The following is an 18,434-nucleotide window of genomic DNA, read 5'->3' on the forward strand; positions in this document are numbered from 1 at the left end:
GTGTTTGGTGGCGTGGAATGAGGGGAGCAGACAGAGGCGGGCGTGTGACTGGCGAGACGAGCCTCACACCCCAAGGCGTCTGGGAACCGCAGAGGAGGTGAGGCCTTCAAAGCCCCTCGCGCTCTGGGACCATCTGCAGACAAGCCCCCATCAGTCCCTGGATAATGCTCAAAATCATATCCAGTTGGATGCTAGGCAAAGTGTCTAACTGGAGATGAGCAGTCCCATACAGGGCTTGAGGAGTCTATGGCTGGAAAAGAAGAGACCCTGAAGCAATATGTTGGGGCAGCGCAGCGGGGCCCTCCCTTTAGGCCACAGGACGGCACAAACTTCCCTGCTGTTCTTCAGGAAGCTGAATCAATGTCTGAAGTGTCGGGTTGATTTGATGCATACGAGATGACGTGATGATTTGATCTAATTAACTGGGATATTAATCCCATGTGAGGACTGAGGGGGGTTTGTTAACGCACATCATCTGACTTTTTGAATTTTTCCCTACAAGATGCTGGGAAAACAACATTTTTGTTATATGGAAAAACATATTATTGAATTTTTCATTTTGAGTAACGAGGTAAAATTACATAATTTCAAAAGGCATTGGAGACACGGACTTTTCAAATGGGAGTCCCCTAATCAGCATAATGAGGGCTGCAAAAATCATTCCCATCTACTGTGGGATAGGGACTCTTAGTTCAGCACAAAAAAAAGAGGAATGACCCGACACTATTTCGGAACTATAGACCAACCACTTTGAAATAAGAGTCTTCAGATAAACTCAGTTGAATCTATTATCTAAGATTTCTGGAGAAAGACATGTGTCCTGTGTTCACATCGTCCAAGGACATTTTACGCTTTACAGAACCTGGTGCAAACAGACAGCAATTAGTTGCTCATACAAGAGTAAGTGTAACCATTGTCCCGTATCAAAGAAACTTAAAGCCAAGGCTCAAGCTTGCAAGAATTCACAAAATCTCAACTCTCATGACTAGTTTGGCAACATTTACCAAAGCAATCATATGTGATTAGCTAAAAAAAGAGCTGGGCTCATGCCTGCTGACTGAGATGGACACGACTGCGCTGGAAGATGGCATGCATTTCATATCTTACTGACCCCACTGAAAGACTGAAATTGTCCTGTCATGTTGTCATAAGGGAAATACTGGCCTGTTCCCTCACAGGGGACAAGCAGATTAAAGGCACTATTCATTTAAATGTCATTCCACAATCAAGACACATTTGTAAAAACACAGAGCACATGTTCCATCAATGTCTTAGAAATGACTCAAGCTGAGGCCCACCCTTAAGTAGCAGCACAAGTCAACTACTCGATGCCAAGACCATGATCATGCGTCAACACAGCATCAACAACAACTCTATGGCAAGACCAGTGAGGGAATGCTGATCTAAATCTAGGTGACAAAAATAAATCACGCTTGATTGGGCCCCGCATGTCTGTGAGCAAAGCAAATACATTTCCAAATGCATTTTGAGAGATTTACAGTGAATGTAGAGGTGTTAAACTACACATATATTGCTACATTTGACAAAGCTGCTCGCTAAGTAATTAGCTTAACTATGAAGAGCTGTAAGTCCTCTGGAACAACAGTGGGCACTGACAGCATTACATTGGTGTGAGGTGCTTATAAGTGAATCTGGACAGTGGGCGGGACTTACTGGTGACGGGCGTTGCGTTGTTGGGCGTGTCAGCGCGCAGGTACTGCGTGGTCTGGGTGGAGGGCTGAGACAGGCCCTGAGAGCTGCCGCTGTCGCTCACGCTGGAGAAAGAGGAGGGGCAGACAACACATGTCAAAAAAAAACGACGCACCCCGCTAAAGGATCATCAGAACCAGTAGCATTCCTGTCATATAGAAAGATAGATAGATAGATACTTTATTGACAAAGACTATGGGGTACGACAGACCTTCATAATTACACAACACCAGGAGACAGTCAGCATGTCATCTATTCCAGTGAGCACTTGAATGAGACCAACGGCCTGCTCTACCCCTGCCCCAGCCATGAGCTGAGAGGAGCTCAGAAGAGAGCTGAAGCTGAGGCCCAGAGCCACCAATACCACAAGCCCAAAGAGGGACATGACTACATCATGGCTACACCTCCAGCCATACCACACACCCCCCACCCCGGTAATATCCAAGAAGTGTGTGTGTGTGTGTGTGTGTGTGTGTGTGTGTTGGGGGGGTTAAAAGTGGTTTAAATTGGCTCAATTAGAGCTGTCAGCCATTAACTGTGAAGGTTAAACGCTATGTGGGATTGATGAGGGGTACGAGCTCCCCTGGAGAGGAGAGCAGGCCTGGCTCAGCCCTGGCGGAGGAGCCTGCTGCAGCAGCTCCGCTGACCCCAATCATGCGGTAATGTCATTACGGAGCATCAAAGAGCCTCAGTGCGGCTCGGTGCCGCTTCTCAAGTCCTTCTGCAGACCAGGCCAGAGCAGACGAGCAAGAGGCCTGGCAGGCAGGGAGGCGGCACCTCCCAGCAACAATGGAGCCATTCGGGGATGGGATGGGGGGGAAGAGGCCGTCGGGGGTGAGGAGGGGGGAGAAAATGACAGAAGAGGAAGGAGGAGAAAGAAAAGCGAAATAGATGCCGAGAGAGGGGGAGATAAGAAAGAATTTAAGGACGGGAGGAAACGAGAGACCACCGGAAAGGGGCTGATAGACGAGAGAGAGAGAGAAAGAGAGAGAGAGAGAGAAAGAGAGAGGGAGAGCGAGAGAGTGTAAAGATAGATAACCATCGTTTCCTAATTGCCAAAAAGAAGGACTCCTATTGATGGGTTGTCTGGGATGGGGTGAGTAGAGGACAGGATTCTCTAGGCAGGGCCACTAACAAACCTGATCCAATCAATCTCAAGCCTAAAGAACAGCATCAAATGACCAGTCTTAAGATATTACATTAAACAAATTCCAAGAAAGGACTTTTGTGAAAGGCTGTCTTCTCCTCGGGGACAAGTGACTGATTCATACTCGGGACAAACACTATTTAAAGGGGTGGAAATGAATCCAATTGGAGTTGTTGGCCAGCATTCGGTCTTTTCCCCTGGAGAAGGTCGAAATTCTATTTATCATGTGAACGCAAATCAATGAGATCTTGTGTATGAAGTGGCACCATGTAATTTAACTGCCCGCAGCACCCTGGAAATAAGTACATTATAATCAAGGGGAGCCAAACGAGGACTTGCAGACTGCAGAAAACAAACAATGTGCATCTGTATGTACGGACTCACAGCAACAACCGGAAATCTCACAATTCACATGCTACATGCAAGCCAATTTTACGGCAAATACTGTGAGTCATACTGTACATCTTGCAAACAAACACCCAGAGAATGTTCTGCACGCACACGCACGCACATATACGCAAGCACAGACACACACACGGAGCCTGACTCACCTGTCATCCAGCTCGATCCTCTTCATGCTGTGCAGGTGCAGCACGGCGAGGATGATGGCCACGAGGAAGATGACGGCGCAGCAGACGCTGACGCTGATGTAGAACACTCGCGTGGAGGTGGTGGGCGCACTCCCAGGATCCACTGGGGTCCCACAGCACCAGAACATACAGAAAACACACACACAACATCTTAGTCATGTGACAAGAAACCAACCAATCATAAGCATGTTTTTCAACAGGGGGGGTCTTCGGATCACTTTCAAGGGCATTGAGAGTGGTTCCCAATGTGCCAGTGTAAGGGCAGAGGGATCTGGATGATCAGGTTATTTAATTAAGAGAGAACCTTTGAAGCCGCTATCTGTGAGCAGAAAAGGGAGTGGGATCAAGGGAGTGTGACCGGGCATACCACACACACACACACACACACACACACACACACACACACACACACACACACACACACACACACACACACACACACACACACACACACACACACACACACACACACACACACACACAAAAAGGGGGCATGAGAATAAGAGTAACAGAAAGCAAACAATGAGCGTGTGAGAGAGAAGGACAAAGAGCTGAGAAGAGAGGCGCACAGTGGAGCAGTGGGAATGGCTGACTGGGGGAGAGAAAGCAGCAGAGTGGTGACCAGGCATCTGACCCCCGTCAGGACCTCTGACTGACAGCGACAGTAAGAGCTTCCAGGGGGGCCTTGGTCTGGTCTGAGCAGCCCACCCAGGCAGAGAGACTGCGTGAGACAGAGAGAGAATGGGGGAGAGAGAGAGAGAGGGGGAGGCAGAAAGAAAAAGAGAGAGAGAGGCCACAGCTGGGACCCACAGCCAGCCCTGGCTCTGCCACCGTGGGCCCCGGCCTGACCAAAGGTTCAGGAAGAAGGCCATCAAGAGACAGGAAAAGAGCGCTGTGCCTAAAACAGCACAAGCGGGAGTTCAGCTCCGCTACAAACAGGAGGCCCATTCCAGCGGGAACCGGCGATGATTCACTAATGGCCGAGAAAAAACGTGGAGCTGCGGCCGGTCAGTTTGGCGCACAGAGGTCAGCTTTGGCCGCCACAACAGGCTTGCTGCTGTGGTCTTTAAGACCAGGGATCCAACCGCCATTGTTCAAATTCATAAACATGGACACAGACGTTGGGTTTGGGGGGGGGGGGGGGATGCTGGACGCCGTGCAGTGTCTAATGGAGCCGTCTTGATGGTGGGAAATCACACAATAAGTGCAGAAAGGCTGGAGGAGGAAACACGGGAGCAACCCGACACGTCAGACAGAGGAGCTTTTTGGGGAAATTTGTGGGGAGGGACTCACAGTCTGGTTTGGGAGCGACGGGGATCTTGGGAAGGTCCGGCTGCTCCACTCCTGCGGGTGGAAAGGGAGAAAGAGAGAGGAGTGTTAGGCCTTGCCAAACCTGCGCTAATGAGAGGAGGTGTGCACAAGCCATGCACAGGGAGGAAGTGGGTAGCTGCCTATGCCCAGTATAAAATTCTCCGCCATGTTTTGATTCAAGTCAAGCATGAGCTTCACTTAACAGTTGAGCCTTTAGCAAATCCAGACGGGCGAATCAAAATCCTACAGTTAGATCCCAGAGTAACACTTTCAGAACCAACAAGTTCCACCCTCTGTTTGTGATATATATAAAAAAAGCTACATTTATGCCAGCACCTCTCTATCATGTTTACATACTGGAAGCATATTACAATCTCAACTTCTACAACTCTCACTTCCTCAACCCCAAGCATAAACAATAGCAGATGCACATTTCTCCTACACAGCCACCCACAGAGACCCCTCCCACCCCCCCAAAACCCGTTCCACAGTGAGGCACCTCTGTGGTGGGCGCAAACACTTTCCCCTTTCAGCACGTTTAATTTGGCTCGCATGCTTAAAATAACCTGCGCCGAGATGTACGACCTGCTTCCTGCACGGAGCACATGACACGGCGCTGTGTAATTATGCTCGGCCGAGGTCAGAAAATAGCGGCGGGCCTGAGAAGACAAATGTGCCATCGCTTCCCCCTGGCTTGCACTTTTATCAACTTCAAAACTGCTCCAGGAAAATGGGGAGGTGTGCATGCCAGAGAGTACACACACACACACACACACACACACACACACACACAACAAAACACCAGCCCACGCTCACCTACACACCTCATTATGGAGGAAGTAGTGATATGGGGTGTGCAGGTAATAGGGCTTCCGTCTCTCTGTCACACAAATAGGCATGCACGGGCACAGACCATAGAGAGCTCATTAAATCTGAGAGCAGGTTTGAAGAGCCACAGATAAAGCTGCTGCACGCGCATCTCATTAGTGTACAGGCCCACAAAGGCAAATGATGTACCCCTCTCTTCCTCTTGTTGTCTCACTCACACATGGATACCTCATTACATCCTGTGCACATGGGAAGTATCTAACAAACACGTGTGCGCGCGCGCACACACACACACACACACACACACACACACACACACACACACACACACACACACACACACACACACACACAGCTAATAGGAGCAGCAGAGCTGGGCCCTTACGTCGGTAGCACATTTTCCTGCGTTTGAAGTTGAGCACTGTGATGTTCTTGGGGCTGATGGTCAAGTTGAGCTGCACAGTCACCAAAGCCTCTTCGTCCACCTTCCCTGAGCAGACCAGGTCTACCCGGAAAACTGCACACACACACACACAAACACACAGGTGGAAATCTCCATTACAACTGATGTTGAATCAATAAACAAATCTCAACATACACTACTCACAAAAAGTTAGGGATATCTGGCTTTCGGGTGAAATGTAATGTTTCAGTACAGAAAGTACTGTGAGACATTGAACTGTTGGACATTCAAAAGCTTAGAGAAGGACACATTCATTTTCATCCTAAAATTTCACCTGAAAACCAGATATCCCTGACTTTTTGTGAGTAGTGTACATATTGAGTGTTATTGAGTATGCTTATTGCAAGAGCATTTCTCAGCCTATTGATAACTCTGAATTGATGTTAAAAGTGCACGTGGTAGTGTTTGAGTGCTCCCCAGAGCCCCGGGGGATGTGTGGCCAGTGAGGGAGAGCCCACCTGAGCGGCTGCGGGGCACCTCCCCTTGTAAGGAGATGTTGCTCTGCGGTTGGTCCATGGCTGCTGCATTCTCCACATAAAAGCCCAGTTTATACTCAACCTGCAAAGAACAATAGACATCCAAAATGAGAATGATGTGTCTGCTTGTGTATGTATGTACTGTATGTATGTATGTATGTGTGTATGTATATGTGTGTGTGTGTGTGTGTGTGTGTGTGTGTGTGTGTGTGTGTGTGTGTGTGTGTTGAGCTGGGTCAAATGTACTGTGTCAGGGAAGCCTGAGGGGAAAGGTTTGAGGTCAAGTGGGCAGGGACAGGAGGAAGAGCCGGCGGGGCAGAGAGGAAAGGACAGGGGGAGATTAGATAAGGTCACGCTGAGAGATACGGAAGAGGATGAGGGACAATAAGAGCCGAGGCCCAGGAAGAGCGGAGGACTAAAGGGATGTGTGGGAGGCTGAAGAGCTGTACAAGAGATAGATCACCACATTACATTAGAATGACAACACCACGCAGATAAAAAAAAAAAAAAAACATTTCAGTTTTAGATTTCCTACTGAACTTCCTGCATGTACTGTATCTTCTCTGTGGTGAGAAGGTTATAGAAGGTTGAGGCCTTTGAAGTGTACCTGTTCCTTTAGGTACATACTGTATTTGGATGTCTTGATGAATTTGAAATTAATTTGAAAATGAATGAATGAACAGATGAACATAACTAGTCCAGAGTTAAGCGCAAGGAAAAGGATACAATGTCCAAGACATGTCTGGAGAGAGAAGCCGTATAAGATGTGGTGGTGTGTGTGTGTGTGTGTGTGTGTGTGTGTGTGTGTGTGTGTGTGTGTGTGTGTGTGTGTGTGTGTGTGTGTGTGTGTGTGTGTGTGTGTGCAAGCCCACCTTATTCTTGGAGTGCCACGTGAAGTGCAGGGCGCTGATGTCACTGGGTATGGGAGGAATGAAGGAGAGTGCGTACATGTTGACATCATCATCTCTCACGTAGAAAAGCTCTGCATCCAACCCTGAGACACACAGACACAAAGAAACTCACTTAGACTGGGTCTCCCAGCTTTGGAAGATTTCAGAACCATCCAATCTTAGCACAAAGCTCTGAATATGAACTAGGACCTTAGAGAGAGAGAGAGAGAGAGAGAGAGAGAGAGAGAGAGAGAGAGAGAGAGAGAGAGAGAGAGAGAGAGAGAGAGAGAAAACATGTGTAAATTCTTCGCCTGGCAGCTTTTCTATCTCGGCCTCAAAGCACCACGCTTTTTTTTGTTGCAAATATTAAAACGCATGAGGGGAAAAAAAAGACAACTTGAAAAAGAGCGCGGCAGATAAAGCCACCCCCTTCTAAATCTCTTCCAGAGCACTGCTTCAGCCACAATCAATCTAGATGATGTAATGGAGCAATTAGATGATCTCACTTGTGGTGTATTCCAGCATGTTCTCTTAGCCTCGCGGTGACCATCATGCCACTTGTAGAAATATGGCTACGGCAGAGTTTACAAACCATATGCGCTTCATCTCTTTGTAGCTGCAGCGGCATGAGCAACTGAGAGCTCCCTTAACAGATTCTCAGTTGCCAAACAGTCAAAGCAAAGACTTCTCTCAGGCGTAGACACAGAGGAGGAGAGGGAGGGGGGATCAAGACAGAGGGTACTAAATATGGCTCTTATGCCCATAGGAATACAGGTCGTATAAACCCTGGCCTGTTCTGTTCCACTGACAAAACCTGGCGCGAGATGTAGGTTAATGGCTTCTGCAGAGGTTGAGAGAAGACTGAAGCGGACGGCGACCGAACGGCTCATCTTCGGTTCAGCATCAGGCGCTAGCATTAGGATGTGTGGCGAACTAGACCAGGGCTCAGTGGACACATGGGAGGAAGGCTTTCAGAGGGGAGAGAGGCTTGTCTGAGACACGTCATGAGTGTGGGGGGGGGGAGAACCTCACAAAAGCCTGAAGAGAAATACGCAGTGGGAATACAGCCACAATTTCCGACAGACGGATCGAGGGGAGATTTTTGGAGGGGATAAGACCGTGTAAGTATGGAGGGAAATTGCGGAATGTCTCCTATGAACATCTTCTGAGGGCGTGATTTGTTTTTTAAGAGATGGTACGGTAGGCATTCACCCACCCCTCTCCTCCTCCTCCTCCTCCTCCTCCTCCCCCAGTCTGTGGTATTTTACAGAGAGAGGCGAAGCTGCACCCACGAGTCACAGAGCTGACCCTTCCTCCATTAACTTCAGCCATCACATCCTCCGTCAGCGGGATGTTTACCATTAGGGGCCTTCAGCCGCCACACACACGAACGCACGTACGCACGCGCACACACACGCAGACAGACACACACATCAGATAGTGCTCTCCTCTATCGTCACTACTTTCATACTCAGCTAACTATGCGAGACACCATGCTGAGAGAAGACAAACACCTGGGTCTACTCAAATGAGAGAGCGCTGGGGAGGAGGCGAGGGGGAGAGAGAGAGGAGGGAAGAAGCAGGAGAGAGGAGTAGAGAGAAGAGAAAAGTGGTGTGAGACTTTCCATTCATCAACTGACAGGCTGTCAAAAAAGTCGGCCAGCCTCAATTCCTCCCTACCCCCACATATATTCACACAAACACAAACGTACACACATAAGCAATGCCGCCGCCGCCACCACCACGTACACACACAGGCCCACACCTGTGTTCTTCAAATGGCTTTATATCAGATGCCTTCAAATTCGTTTCTTCCTTGCAGTCTGCATGAATGGGATTAAAACACCGAGAACAAAATCAATTCCAGTCTGACACCTTGGGCTAGATTGTGAATGGGGAGGATTTTAGTTTGGCACTACGGTTAGATAGAGCTTTGAAGTGGATTTTAGTGAAAGCCACCCTAGGAATGCACTTGCACTGCTCCTTAACACACACCAACCGGCAAACACACACACAGTCCAGTAATAAACCCCCAAATATGTGGACTTGATGGACAGCTCCAAATCCCCCAGAATGCCAAGGGGCAGCTGTATCAGTTCCACAGGGCTCCGAGCTGACTGTCTGGAGCCCACCTATCAACCTCTGAGGGGCCAGACGGGAAGGGGAGGGATGCAACACTCTGCCTCCTTCACCAGACACCACACACACACACACACACATACATACACACACACACACACACACACACACACACACACACACACACACCTACCTAAAGGAATCAATCTCAAAGCTCAGACTTCAAGCTTCCTCTTATTCAAATCCTTTCCCCCCAGCTCTTCCACAGTTACAGGCATCCAGCGAACCCCTGCCGGGCTTGTGATGCCAGCTGCCATCCAGACCCCTTGGCTCACCTGCCAGATGCCCAGACAGACCCCAGCCCACCTATGGGCCACTAAGAAGCTCAGCGCCCACAGAGGGGAACCGGGATTCAGACACACGTGGCAGGGGCCGGGGGGGGCTCAATATGGCCCCTCTATCAAAAGAGCAGGCTGGCTCAGTCTCAATGCCTCCACAGGTGATTCCGCGGGCATGTGTGTCTGTGTGCTGGGGAGGTGGGGTGGGTTGAGGTCCACACTTAATCCCTATGGCTGTACAGTTGGGCACTCATGCGCGACAAACCTAAGACACACACGTGGGGATTAGCACTGGAGTAATTGGCCTCCTCATGGCAGGCCTCCATCAGACTTCCCCTGGCCTGGCTTTTGTCCACGTGGCCCCGGGACCAATTAAAATCAGCAGGCATGCATCCAGAGTGAGAGTGAGAGTGAGAGAGAGAGAGAGAGAGATGGTTTGAAGGAGAAAGAGAGAGAGAGATGGATGGTGGGAGGGAGGGAGAAGGGAAATGGGAGAAAAGGAAAGGAAGAGAAGGAGTTTTTATGTTTTGTTGTTGGAGGACTCATTCGTTCGTTCAGCTTTAATCCTTCTCAGGCTTCAATGACCAGACCGCAACGTATTGGAAACAGGGCCGTGTGGGAACCATGGGCCTGACCCCCGCCCCAACACACACACACACACTTACACACACAGGCCCCTTTTGAGCTAGGAGTGGGTGAAGTAGACACAGAAGAGGAGAGGAGTAGGGTCAGAAGGCAACTGACCCTTGGCCTTCATGGTTCACCAAATACCCCTGGGCTCCAGGCTATGGCAGCTTTGGGAAAAGTGGGGGTTGATGGAAAGATAGGATAGGAGTCTCTCTCTAGCGCCGTTCGAATCGCTTGGCAGTTTGTCGCTTGTGTTTTTGTTTGTGCTTGTGTGTGTCTAACATTTCCTCAAGTGTGTCAGAGGAAGTCCTCTGACTCTTGGAGTTTGTTTGTGTGATTCCGCCAGTGCCGGGGTTTCTTCATGCTCAACTAGTGACCAGTGGGATTCCGAAGACCTGTGGTCCACCACCAACCCAAAATAATGCCAAAAACAATCTCTTGCTTGTGGTTTCCTGCTGCCTTAGCACCAGATCTTCCGCAAAATGTGTGTGTGTGTGTGTGTGTGTGTGTGTGTGTGTGTGTGTATCTCGACAGCAACATAGCCCAGAGGCATCTCACTGTTCTTCCTCCCTCACTGCTTCAAAAACCCCTTTCATGCCCGAATTAACTTCCACTGTTGGCGATGGATAGAGCGCTGGGGAGGGAAAGGGGAGAGTTCAAAAAACAGCTTGTTGGGCTTTTCCTTTCTTTTCAGTCTCTTGACTGCTCACCAACGACTGCATTAAATGGCCTGGGGTTTGACTTCAATTCATCTTGTCCTCCAAATTGGCTTTCTCAGTAGGGGTGCGGATGGCCAAAGGGGGGAGTTTAACTACCTGACAGTATCACAAGAGATCAGCTATTGGACATGGGCCAATACCTTACAAAAATTAAATGTTTGCGGCAGATCTGCAGCAAACTTGTGGGTGATTTGTGGGAAACAAATGAGTTCACTAGAAAATATTGGCAGAAATTTGCCAATGTTGGCCGCTAGAGGCAAACTTCCAGCAGATTCTGGCAACAATGAGAAGTAGTGGCATATGTCTTCGCCAGTGATCTGACACCAAAATTTGCTGTAAATCTGCTGCAACATTGACAAAAGTTAACAACACTGTTTGCCAGAAGCCTAATTTGCATGTGTAAATAAGACATCGCCACAAGGGGAAATTTGCAGCAATTGTTTGACAGAAATCTAAAATTTTTGTAAGGGAATACTTAAGGAGACCTTGAGGAATTCAAAGTCTCAAGTTAAATGCATTCATTGAGCTGAGACGGTTTGGGTGCATCAACATGTATGTACTTCATCATTCTTAAATGTCTCACCATTCCCACCAACCAATTTTCTTGTTAGCAAAGAGCCGCCCCACTCAAGGTCTAGCACCTACAGTACATACGATCTGACCACCCTTACACATTACACAAGGGAAGAGATCCTGACTAAATGTGTGAAACTCACGGACAACTTAACCTAAGGCCACAGTTGCCATATAAGTAGTTGGCAGCACAGGACCTGTGTGCCCCAGACAGGGGACGTTTCCATTTGACATGGGAGGGTACTGGCCAGACAAGGGGCAGAGAGGAAAAGGCCTGATAGAGTGCTGCAATGGTGACTCCCTCGGAGACAGTGGGCAGATTTGTAGACTGTTATCAGCTCATAATCAGTAATTGGCCCAGAAGAAAGAAGCCATGTCTTATCAACATGCAGAGATTTGGGGGGGGGGGGGTAGCTCTGGTAGTCTGCGGCCAGGAGTGAGCAGATGATATGAGTTGAGTCCGATTGCATTGTTCTGTCTGGTGTGACATCAGTCTGAGAACTGAGGGAACGACGAGATGGAGAGGGAGGGAAGGAAAGTCAGAGGGAGAGGTGTAGAGAGAGGGAGAGAGAGAGAGAGATTGAAGGAGAGGTTTTATGCATTCACTAATGGAACAGCCTGGCAGAAAGAGCAAGACCTGTGTTGAGGAGATTTTGTATGTGTGTCTGTGTCTCACTCATTCCTCTTGTAGCACTGCAACACTAAACCTGTTTCCATGCTGGAATGTAAAATTGGCTTACAAGCTTGAGTGCACAGATATCAAGCCAGAGAGTGGCTGGGCAAAGACAGACAGCGTGTTCTCTTGGGGAAAATAAAGGGCTCAGCCACTAAACAAAAATTAGGCCTATGCCCAGCAAGACAGATGAAAAAAAAAAAAACACACAAACATACACACACACCCACAGACACGCCCACACACACCCAACATGAGGCGAGATTTTCCTCTGCCTTTTACAACCCCATCAAAGACAAAAGCCATTCACAAAAACACAGTTCTGGAGCCACAGAGGAATCAAAGAAACTTCTGAAGACCCCACAGTTTATGGGCACTTTGTGACATAAACGATCTGATGACCACCACATGTTCTCAAAAAGAGAAAAGGAAAAAAAGATGGTGGTTCTTCATCCCTCTACAACCTGCATCATTATTGGACAAGCTCTCAGCTTCCCTGGTGCAGTTCCACCGGCCACCACAGGGGGTCAGACACGATGACAAACCCATAAACACGAGCATTCCTCTCCTATGAGTTCCGTCGGTGACCCAGCAGCAGCCCACCATCTGGGGTGATAAATCTCTCTCTCTCTCTCTCTTTTTTTAATACCTCCAAACACACCACAGGCCCCACAAGCCAAACAAAGTGCACTGGGCTTCCTGGGTCTGTGTGCGCGTGTGCCTTGGTGGAGGAGGATCGCGTTGCGGTTCTCTTACGGAGGGGCAGAACAAAAGGTGGTGAGGCCCAGGTGGGACAGACCGTTCTGGGGGAGACAAAGAGCCCCCTGTGCTGCGGCTCCATCCCTGTGCGAGCAGGACCCAAAACCCCACACACGGGTTGGACAGGGACAGAAGGCGCAGCTTCTTTTCATACGCTTTTTCTGTTTGTCTTTTACTCTTTCCATTGCTCATCCTTTCATGTTCTACGATTCCATTTTTTTTTTTAAGTCTTTACTCATCTCTTCCACGCTCCTTCCCGAGCAATCATCGGGTCTTTTCATCCATTTACATTCCTTGGAAAACTAAACATACGGCATAGTTGTGCAGTGCAGGCTTGCATTAACACACCTGGGATCTGTGCTACTTCAGGGTGATCGAAGTCTTCTCTTTCTGGGCTGATTGATGGGGAGATAAGAGACACGATCCCTGAATCCCTGAATGTGTACAGACACGACACAGATTCATACATTGATCTCACATTCCCCACCACCACCTCACTCATATGCTCTGCTTCTCCTTTCCTCCACAATGCTTTACTCATGAGGACATTCTGGACCAATTGCTCACAGGATATGGTGGCAAGATGGCCTGATCCTTTTCATTTTACTTCAGAGTTGGAAACAGGGGGGGGGGGGTACTCCAGACACAGGACAAAGGAGAATAGGGTGTGTGCCATTGTGTGTGAATGTGTGTGTGTGTGTGCATTTGTGTATGTTTGTGTACTCTTGAGTGAGCGTGTGCATGTGAGTTTTGTGTGTGCTTGTGTGCGCACATGTTTGTTTGTCTGTATAGGTCAGTCATTATCCCTCCTTATTATTCGATGTTGATTAATATCAGGCAGCAAGATATGCCCCGTCTCCTCCAAATAGTATCTTTAATTTTACTATGTCATTAAGTTCATTAAAATTCTCTGTGTTAAAATCTCTCTCTCTCTCTCTCTCTCTCTCTCTCTCTCTCTCAACGTTGGTTGCCTTATCATTTGGCGTGAGATAAAGTAGATGGCAGCAATCCTAAAGTGGATTTGCTATCCAAAACATGCTTTGACAAGCAGAGAAATGGCATCTGTGGAACACTCAGTAGCTTGCTTCTGTCATTCAACTGGGCTGCAGTTTTTCAAAAATTAAGCAAGGGGGAAAAAAATTCAGCTGTTTTGTCAGAGTAAAAAAAACGGAGTGGGCTCAAAACCAAACGACAACACAGAGTTTCTGCTCACAGCGTTTTCACGCTCTCAGCTAGTTCCCAGAGTTCCCCCAAGCTCAACAAGCCGAGGAATTTTCTGTTCACACTCGGTTGGGGAAGCACAATGGAAGAAACGGGTCAAATTTAATCTGCCCGCTTTTCTCAACCCCTCTCACACCCGGAGGAGTAGCAGCACCTTCCAGCCTTGCTTCAGGGTGGTGTGCCTGACGTTGACCGTGTGTGTGTGTGTGTGTGTGTGTGTGTGTGTAGGACAATGAGAATAGGATGGAGAGCTTGGTTGGTACTATCAGCATACCGAAGGGGGAGGAGAAAATAAATTCCACCTATCTGGAGAATTCTGCACTGGCGTGGTGTGGCAGACTCCCCCCACTACGGGCCACAGATGGTCAGCAGAGAGAGAGGGGCAATCAGCCGTAATGCCAAACAGGTGTGGGCGTGGGGGAGAAGAGTGGCAGGAGAGTGGGGGGGCCAGAGCCAGCACCCTCCAATGGAAGAATACTAGAGAGGCTAGTTCACCACCAGGCCAGACACTCCACACAAGCTAACTGGCAAAGCAGGCTATCAGTCAGTCACTTTTACAGCATGAGGGGTTGATGATATTGCCGATGAATGTGAGCTCAAGTCAGATACCAAAGTTGGATGAAAAAAAAAGGATAAAAAAAGAGGCAATAACAACAAGAGGAGTCCAAGGAAAAGGAAAGACAGAACTGCCACCATCTTTTTCACATGACCGGAAGAGTGGGCTGGTTCTATCTCTGACTGTCCTCCCCACCAGAAACACACACACGCACATACTTTGGCAGACACTCACGACTCAACCCAAGCGACATGTCTGCTACTAAAACCAGATCCTTTTGTTTGGCTGTGCTTACTTAATGCTCACAAACACAACTGCCAGAGGGTGAAGGGGACAGAAAAGGGAAGGAAAGAAAGGAGAGGGAGAAACAAATGAATGCCTCCCGGTTAAAAATGCACTCTTTAATTCATCTAGCAGAACCTACAGTAAGGGAGAAAGAGAGGAGAGAGAAAGAGCGAGGGAGATAAGAGAGAGAGAGAGAGAGAGCTCATTTGAAAAAGTCCTCTTCAGTGTACAGATTAGGCCTGCATCCTGTGGGTGTGGGGAGGATGATGGCTGGGGAAAACAAAATATCGGCGGATCAGGGCTTGAGGGACAAAGCGGAGGTTCACCTCTGCTGAAAGGTGCTCCTTGGAAGAGCCCTCAAACAGAAACACGTCCAGGTTTACTCTCCAAACACGGGGGTGGCAGCCCCGGGCTCAGAACAGGAGAGGGCCTTCCCCTTGATGGGAAAACAGGACGGGCCAGTGCTACACACTGCTGGCCCTTCTCCTCTATGTGTTTTCACTGCCGATGGCCTGGGCAGGGCCTGTCCTGACCAGGGTCAATCGCCTCAGAGCAAACATGACTCATGTTATATTTGTACACACATCATTTCCTTAATTTACACTGGGATCCCAAAATATGGAAAGAAGAAGTGATTGTTTGTTGTGCAGATATTTGAGCATGCCATGGGTCATGAAGTGAGGGGCACTCAAAAAATAATAGAGGAGCAATAACATTGACTGTAACTTCTCGGCGAAGCCCCCCTCAGACAAATATTGATGTTTCCAGGGTTCCCCCGGATCTTACCAATATGCGGTGTGTATGGCTTAACAGGACGACTTTCATCAAGCAAACCTCCTCGAACACAGAAAAATATCTGCCTGTAAGTGCTGGCACGAAAAAATATGTTCCTGATCTTCCACTACTCAGGCAAAATGAGATTTAAGAGACAGCTGCTCCTCTAGATCTCAGGACAAAACTGAATGAGTAAAAAGACAAATCTGAGGTTTCAGAGAGTATGAATAGAGAATGTGGTTTTGAAGAGTATGTGAGCTGTTGAAAAGGGAAAAGGAGGTAGGGGGAGGGAGAGGGGGCTGTCCATTAAGTGCTGCATGGCAATGGACAAAAGCCCCTGGAGTGAAGGCGAAGAGAGGGAACGAAATGGGTAGAGGTGGAGGGGGGTACCAACTTTCAATGCCAAGGACCTTAGTGAGAGCCAATGTGAGGGGGGGAAAATGTGAATGCTACTGACAATCACCCCTGTGCTATTCACAGTCCCCTTTCATGGCAAAACATTCTACTAGCCTTTCAGCTTCTTTCTTCTTCTTCTTCTTTTCCATTTCCCTCTCCTCTCCTTGTCCCTCTCTGTGTCTCTCAGCCTCAGGCCTATAGCAGCATAATGGTGGTCAATGCAACAGCATCTGTGTTGCGCCAGATGTCATGCTGTGTGGAAGCAGCAGCTCAAGTACCTGTGGCTTTAGCAACACTTAAATTCAGATTCGGCTTGATTTGTTTAATTTGATTAGTTTTACTGCAGAGTTTAACAACAGGCAGGGTTACAAAGGGGTTTTGCGGAGATATGGGGCCTCAACTTGTAAGTGCCAAGTCGGTCTTATGGCAACGATGAAAAACTGAAAGAGCTCTGTTGCACGGGGCAGGGCAAAACACAGAGTCCTCTTGAATAACTTGATGAGTGAAACAAGTTTCTCGGTTTCCTGCCACTCAAATGCATGAGTATTTGTGTTACCATGGTGAGCAGGAGATGGGGCGTTACGTGCGCTCAATGCTTACTTTCCACCATGACAAATTTGTCAGGAGCAAATAGCTCAGAATCTCCACAGTGCCTTCTGTGCCGCACTCGCAACTGATGGATCTTCCATGGAACAGCAAGCGCCAACAAGCCGGGCATTATGGAATGAGCTAACTGACAGACACACATACACACACAGATATAAACACACCACTCTACCAAAGAATTAACATAGCAGGAAGGGGGGAATTTGTAACATAAAATGTCCTTTTCTTGCACTGTTTTTATGTCCTTGACATTTTCAGGTGTAGCCTTATTTGTGAAGTGGCTCTCTGTGCAGTGTGGAAGGAATCCGAGATGCCATGACAACATCAGTTAGGGATGCCAAAGCGCTTGTTTGCTTACATTAAGAAGGGTATGTAGAGAACTCTCTCTCAGGGGGCCAGCCACTCCAAGAACCTCGGCTGTTCTGGAGCTCAAACTCAGGTCATCCAGATAGCTACACCAAGTGCTCTCTAGGAGAAGACTATGAGAGAGGTGTGCCCTCAAAACTGCTTGGGGAGCAGGGTGACCGGTACCCCGGTCGCATCTGTCAGTAGCAGTGACGGCCACCATGAGGGGGAAGGTCGTCTGAGTGCAAACGGTGCACAACTTGAGTGAGGGGTTTACAGGCTTGGTCACCAGGCTGTGACATGTGCAAAAATAATCAGCTGACCCCACCACACACACTGCAGACCACCCCTTCACCACCTCATCCGGAGGACGGTATTTCTCTGACTGGGTTTGCAAATATCATCAGGGAAACAGAGAGGAAATGAGCGAGAGAGAGAGAGAGAGAGAGAGAGAGAGAGAGAGAAAGAGAAAGAAAGAGAGAGAGTGAGAGTGTAACGTTTTGTTAAGTTCCAGCAATTGATCAAACTTTAAAAATGCACACTGCATAGTATACATCAAGCAATGATTTTGTTTCAACTTTAAGTTTGATGAAAGTATCTGCCAGAAAAATGACAGAACAAAATCAAACACTGGTGTATTTGTTTCCTAGCCTAATCCCTTGACACATCTTACCAACAACTCAGACAGATGACTGAGGAGCGCCAAACCCTATTTCTCAAAGGCCTGAATGTTCATGGCATTCTCTTCCCTCCTCAATTACTGTGCAGACTGTCATCAGGTGGTTTGTTCCAGAGCAACCCACCAAAGTGGTCGAGAATGATAGAACAGACAAAGCCTTTGCAGGGATTTCTGCAGAATCCATTGTTCAATTCCTGAACCAGGGATACTGGAGGGACTCAATCAGTCACAAAACTCGCTGTGGTTTAACAAGACAAAGGCTTTCATCAATAGGAAGGCCTTTTTTCCATCTCAAGCTGCCTATTCGCCTACTTTCAGCCTTTGAGGGAAAGAGCCCTCTGTCTAGCTCCCTTCAAATGAAGGACACTTAACAGGACATAGGATTTAGA

At 48.2% G+C, this 18,434-nt stretch overlaps 1 protein-coding gene across 2 annotated transcripts in view; it reads right to left on the bottom strand.

Moving 5' to 3' along the window:
* ryk (receptor like tyrosine kinase) overlaps positions 1-18,434 on the bottom strand; it is a 49,231-nt gene that overhangs the window by 20,336 nt on the left and 10,461 nt on the right. For both annotated transcript variants that reach the window (XM_062556313.1, XM_062556312.1), the window contains exons 2-7: positions 7,398-7,519; positions 6,508-6,607; positions 5,972-6,103; positions 4,741-4,791; positions 3,409-3,550; positions 1,675-1,775 (exon numbers count right to left, since the gene is read on the bottom strand). In XM_062556313.1, the coding sequence (XP_062412297.1) occupies positions 1,675-1,775; positions 3,409-3,550; positions 4,741-4,791; positions 5,972-6,103; positions 6,508-6,607; positions 7,398-7,519 (648 nt within the window). The remainder of the gene's footprint in view (positions 1-1,674; positions 1,776-3,408; positions 3,551-4,740; positions 4,792-5,971; positions 6,104-6,507; positions 6,608-7,397; positions 7,520-18,434) is intronic.

The sequence above is a fragment of the Sardina pilchardus genome, chromosome 15 (assembly GCF_963854185.1).
Source record: "Sardina pilchardus chromosome 15, fSarPil1.1, whole genome shotgun sequence".
Classification (NCBI taxonomy): Eukaryota; Metazoa; Chordata; class Actinopteri; order Clupeiformes; family Clupeidae; genus Sardina; species Sardina pilchardus.